At 42.7% G+C, this 6,127-nt stretch overlaps 1 protein-coding gene across 1 annotated transcript; it reads right to left on the bottom strand.

Annotated features, from left to right (window-relative positions):
• Positions 1 to 5,037: 5,037 nt before the first annotated feature.
• Positions 5,038 to 5,808, bottom strand: LOC139142895 (piggyBac transposable element-derived protein 4-like). The gene has a single exon (XM_070713084.1). The coding sequence runs from the start codon at positions 5,806 to 5,808 to the stop codon at positions 5,038 to 5,040; it is 771 nt and encodes a 256-aa protein (XP_070569185.1).
• Between the last annotated feature and the right edge of the window lie 319 nt (positions 5,809 to 6,127).

Raw genomic sequence — 6,127 nt, 5'->3', positions numbered from 1 at the left:
GCATCACCAGACACCAAACGAATCAATGGGGCAGCCACTATTGAAAGCCCTTGCACAAATCGATGATAATACCCAGGAAAACAAGAAAGTGGAGCACTTCCTTCCTAGTTGTTGGTCTTCTCCACATCCTCACTTTGTCTATCTTTCTGGGTCCGTGCCAATACCATTAGCTGTCACAATGTTCCCAAAGTACTTGACTTCTTTACGCAGAAAAGATCACTTAGATGGTTTCAACTTCAATCCACATTGCTTCAATCTGTCGAACACCATCTGTAGTCTACTGAGATGCTCATCAAAGGTTTCTGAAAACACGATTGTGTCAACTAGGTATATGAGAACAGTTGCAAAGTATCTCCAAGACAGTACACCATCACACGAGAAAAAGTTGCAGGTGCATTCTGTAGACCAAACGCCATACGGTTAGTTTCATACAAGCCCATGGAAGTAGTAAAAGCAGTCTTATGCTTGTCTTTCTCTGCCACTTTGACTTGCCAATATCCTAATGTCAGATCCACAGATGAGAAGAACTTAGCTTTTCCCCTTGCATCTAAAGCTTCATCCATTCTGGGTAACGGATATGTATCACACACAGAGCAGGCGTTGAGGTGCCGATAGTCAATACATATGCGTAGCATACTACCCTTCCTACAAACGGCCACTATAGGTGATGCATAAGGAGATTTACTCGGACGTATAACATCTGAAGCTTCCATATCTTTTAGATGTTTCAGTACATCTTGATACTGAGCTTGAGGTATTCTTCGATGTGGTATCCGGAATGGCTTATCACCAGTAAGGGGTATTTCATGCTCAATAGTTGATGTAAAACTGAAGTCCAAAGGATGCTGGGAGAATACATCAGCGTTGCGGTCAAGTAATTCTAGTAACTGTCTCAGTTGTCCTGGTTCCTTGACTGCACAGTTCCTCAAGTCTATGTCCTTTGACAATGACTTAACAGTGTTTTTGGCAAAAATGTGTCGATGAGGGGACAGGGACCTGCGCCGTCTTCTTTCAGGCTGGTCCTTTGGACTGTGTCTTCAATTGCTGTATCCAGCTTGTTCCCGTGCTCTCCCTCTTTGGTTGTCATGAATGTCTTCTGACCTCTTCATCTTGTCGTCAGCAACACTTGATAAAACAGATGTGACTTGGGTATCAATATACAAATCGGCAAGTGGTGTATTGCGGTATATCTTTACTGGCTTCGCGGATACATTGCATACTTTAACAACAACTCGCCCATGTTCTACTGTACCCAGGCTTCTTCCAGTCACAATGTTATCAAGGTTTCCACTTTTTCTTGGTCCTTCAGCAAATGCAATGTACGGCTGTTCCCTGGAATTCTTGGTGACCGGCAGTTTATATATGCTTCACTTCTAGGAGGGATAGTGTAGGGTCGACGACCAGTGTATTTGGCAGAACCAATTCGTCCATCTTGACCAACCTCTGCCTTTCCTGTAGCTTTATATACGTTGAACCAAATAGAAGACGTTTTCTTCACTCTTGTAAGGTAGCATTTCCCTCTCATGTTTTTTGTGACTGGCCCGAATCACGTTTGTACAAACAAGCAGCGGCACCTCCATTCTATATTCAGTATCTGGTACCACAAAAGCTGGAACACCACTGTAACATTGACTAAGAAATTCTAAGTCCATGGAAATTACACCTTCATAAGGCATCACTTGAACTGAAGCTCCCTCGATGATTACATTACTCGATCTTATAGGTTTATTACACAACACTAAATGCTGCTGAACAAACGTCTTTGTTACAGAAGTAATTTGTGAGCCGGTATCAATAAGAGCTTTACAGGACATACCATTTACAGCCACATTATCTTTATTCGCAGGACCAATCAACTGTTGATGAGTATCATCAGATATATTAGCTGCAGGAGGCATTTGTTCTTGGCTGCATAGGCGTGGCTTTTGAGTCTGGTCAAGGCTGTAACATAACTTGTTGTAGTATTTTTTTCTCGCCTGTGGCCTGCCCCTCAGTCACAGGCTCTATTCGTTTAATGAAGTTTTCGATTTTTCTTGCCAAATGACAGCACGAAAATTTCTACTGATTTGATCTTCCTTTCCACATCTAAAGCAGATAATGGAGCCTTTATTTGGTTGACGGCAGGGGTGATTTCCATAAGAAGCTTGGCCATTTCTGATTTGGGATGATGAGCTTTCATTCAACTTGGCTGTCATGGCTTCCAACCTCTGATCAAGGATCAAGCTTTTCTTCCCTTGTTCTTTCAGTAATGTAGTCAGTTCATTAAACTGGGTTGTATGCATGTCATCTTGTCTCGATTTGTCCTTCACTGTGCCCTTATTACTATCTGAGATGATCAAAGGTTGACTCTGTGCTTTCTTTGGCTTCACATGTTTTTTTTTTCAAAAGAATATGAGAAATAAATTATTATTATTATTATTATTATTATTATTGAGTGGCTCTGCTTTCACTTGTCAGACATCGAAGCTATCTTCGCAACTCACTAAAACTAAGGCGCCATGCTGCATAGGGTTGAGGCGATTATACACCATATCATCCTGTAGACCTCTCATGAATTGATGGTAAGACGGTAGTGTCGATCAGGAAATGGGTATCCTCCATTCTGTTTTCCTCAATGCAACGCAGTACAGCTTCGAGGGAAATTGCATATGAACAGGGAGACTCCTTTGGTTGTTGAAACCGTGAATAAAAATCTGTCATGGGATCTAGCGACGGACATCCGCATATTCACCATGTAATTCTTCAAGAGCCTGTCTTAGGGTCTGTTCACTGACTGGCAAGTTCAGAATCAGTTTCCTAGCCTCTCCTACAAAATTTCGTGCAACAGTCATAAATTGTAAATTTACAGGTGTAGCTCCAGCATTCAGTAGATATTGCCTGTCCCTTATCCAATCTTTAATCAAAATTTTACACTCCGGACCCCCAGTGAATAAAGGCACATTTCGAATCTGATGTGATGAAGTCATGCTGGCTTGAGGTAGAGTAGCAAATTGAGCAACCTGTGGTGACAGAACAACACCCGATAAACTAGTTGGTTGGTGAGCCACCAGAGTTCTTGCTATTGGTTGTTGCATACTAGGTTGCTTGACAGAACCTTGGAGATTATTATGGTTGTGTGGTTTACTCCTTACTGGAGGTGTACCACCTTTAATATTAGTGATCGTTGTGGTCTGGGTGCTATGTATACGAACAGGGACATTGCTTTCAGAAAATGAAACAGATGCTGGTTTCTTTGGTGTGGTTAACTGGGGACCACTCGTGGCATGAGTTTGTACTGGTTGTTTACTATGTTTTGATACCGCTCCTAAAGAAGGTGGTTAAATATCAGGAGGGGGGGGGGGCTGACATGGTATGTGGATGGAAGTGGTTGTTGCATAGTAATAAACTGTTTTTCTGTTGGCAATGGTGATCGATTTTCAACCTCACAGCAGTTGGCATATTCCAAGATTCATAACGGGTCTTGTTTATGTTAGTCCTAGGATACCACCAGTTGCCATATTTTTTTCTGTAATCAGGGATAAATATTGGCAACGTGATAAATAGATATAACTTCAAATCAAAATTCACAAAAAGGAAAAAACCGGGAAAGCAAACACCCAAACACTTTCAATAGCACCTGTACTTCCTATCAATATGTACAAATGAAGAAAATTATTTCAAAGAATTTTATAAATACAATAAATACAAATACAAATACAAAGAATCAATACCAATCAAGTATCAAATATGTAAATAAATGAAAATATGAAAAGAATAATATATTTAACCAATGAAAAATAAGTAATTTCAACCTGATAATCAAACGCAAGTAATGGTTGTGTTATCAAAATGTCACTTTAACACTGAGGTGACGGGTTCCAACAAAGCCGACCATCACTTTTCCATGTTTGTCAGTCGGACGCTGTCAGTTTGAGCAGTTATGGTCTGAACTACTCTGACCTGACATGTGATCTTTACTGTGTTGATGTATTCGAGGTTCGTACAGCCTAGGGAGCCGTATGTAAATGTCGAATACTATTTGCATAATAAAAAATATTTTTATTACGCATTTGAGAGATTACAGACCGGGGAAATCGACTGTTAGCTACTCAGATGCATTTTTCATCGCACACCGACTCGCTCTCTGCCAAAACAGGAACTGCTCTGGCTGAGACCTTGTCTTGCGATCGTCCGATGCAATCATCGTTGTAACTCGATCTTTACCCCAAATGCAAACGTGTTAGACTCAATCATTCACTTCACACAACCACACACAAAAGTACATCGTACTCACCGATAGTTTGCGAGTGAATGTTTTTTTATTTCCATGTCAACTGTGTAATAAAGGGTTGTAATACCGACAAATGTTCAATCCGTGCATAGTCAAGTTCTGCGGTCCTCTGCAAATGGCATTCACACATTGTGCTCTCGCCAGCACGCTTGTCTATACCGTGGGTGACACAGTGGTAACTGGCAAGTGAGGCAACAGTTGATTGTCTCATGAACACGATGGGGATGAGTTCCATGGCCTACTATCCGTCCTGCACGTCGACACATCACGCAACTGCATCTTCCGTCCGGATTGTGACCCATTTGATGACCTACTCTTTCCACATTGGTAGGAATTAGACGTGGTGCCGTCAGACTAGTTCCTCTTGGACGACGTTGCCGAGATGAGAAATTACCGATCAGCTGTTTTGCTACTTGGGCACGAAACATGAGCTGACGTCTCTATCTCGATCCACTTTGACCGTATCCATGAACTGATGCCATGTTGTGGAAAGCGTTCATGAGTGCCTTGTTCAGCTCGTGGTCAAACACAGCTCTGTGCCACTGTGGCGATGATCGACCTGGCGTGTAGTAAGCAAACTGTTGATCGGTCAAGTAAACACCTCTGAAGTACTAATTGTACATTACAGTATAGTCCTTCAATTCGTTCAAAAGCACCGGTTCTTTTATCTTTACATCAGCGCCTCACTAGCGCTCGATTCGGTCTTCGTGCAGAGACTGCTGTGCTCATAAATTTCACCATTTTTGTGTCTTTCCAGGCACATACTGTCATTGCGCCGTCTTGAATACCGAGAAACTACCACGTGGCCATCGCTCTTCGTCGTCAGCATCAGGCGGTACGACTTGTGGATCATAGTTTGCGGCATTCTTTACTTCATCGGGTAAACCTAAGGTGTACATTCTGCAGGTTCCCGTGGCAGCAATATTATGCACGTAGAGATGGTCAAACAACGGGGCAGAAGTGTAATATGAGTCCATAATGACATGATGTCCTAACTCATAGTAAGGTCGAATCAGCCAGGAAACAACTTTCCCAGGTCTATTTCCCCTGAAAACTCGGGGGTCGTCTGCAGCATCGGGATCAAGCAGGTGATGACAGTTATCAGTGACAGGTTGATGGACTTCATCGTTGAAAACGTAACCCGTGGCGGACTCACTGAGAGTGTAAACTCTCATTCCATATTTGTGCGGTTTTGCTGGATTGTAGAGAACATTCTTTGTGCGGCCCCGGTAGGGGATGACTTCTTCGTTGATTGCCAGTTCGCACATCGGGCTCCGGTGCATTCGGCTGTTTGCATTCACTCGATCAATGACATTTCGTACTTTCAACATCCTATCCCGTTTCTCACTTATTTTTTGGGCTGTATACATGGCTGTGTTACGAGCACAGTACAGCTGTGTGCTGTAGTATAAATATCGCATCAGTAGCTTGAAGCGATCGCGGGAAAAAGTTCTCTTGACGAAATTATGACCGAAGCAAACATGGTCCGACCAATACAGCTGGATTTCAGGCTGCCAGCAAATTCCGAATAGCACCATCACTCCAATGAATGCTCTCACTTCGACAAGTGTCGTCGGTGTCCAGGCCGATCTTTGCCGTTCCCTGGCATTTGCCCTTCTCCTCTATCTAGCGTAACGATTAGTGCATCGGGTAATGAATCTTATCAGATCCTCGTCGAATATTTGCAAAAACCATTCGACTTCTGAAGCATCATCTGGCAGCGGGTTGATAAGCCCCGGCTGTGGACCAATGAACTCCAGTAAAAGATCGAAATTACCAGTTCGTAGGTCTGTGTATGGTCTGTTCACGGTACAACCGGCAATACTCGTTTCGTAGTATTCCTGTCTACGCTCTATT

This window comes from Ptychodera flava, chromosome 1 (genome assembly GCF_041260155.1).
Source record: "Ptychodera flava strain L36383 chromosome 1, AS_Pfla_20210202, whole genome shotgun sequence".
Lineage (NCBI taxonomy): Eukaryota > Metazoa > Hemichordata > Enteropneusta > Ptychoderidae > Ptychodera > Ptychodera flava.
The sequence above is the reverse complement of the archived record's forward strand: the minus strand, read 5'-3'. Positions and strand labels throughout refer to the sequence as shown.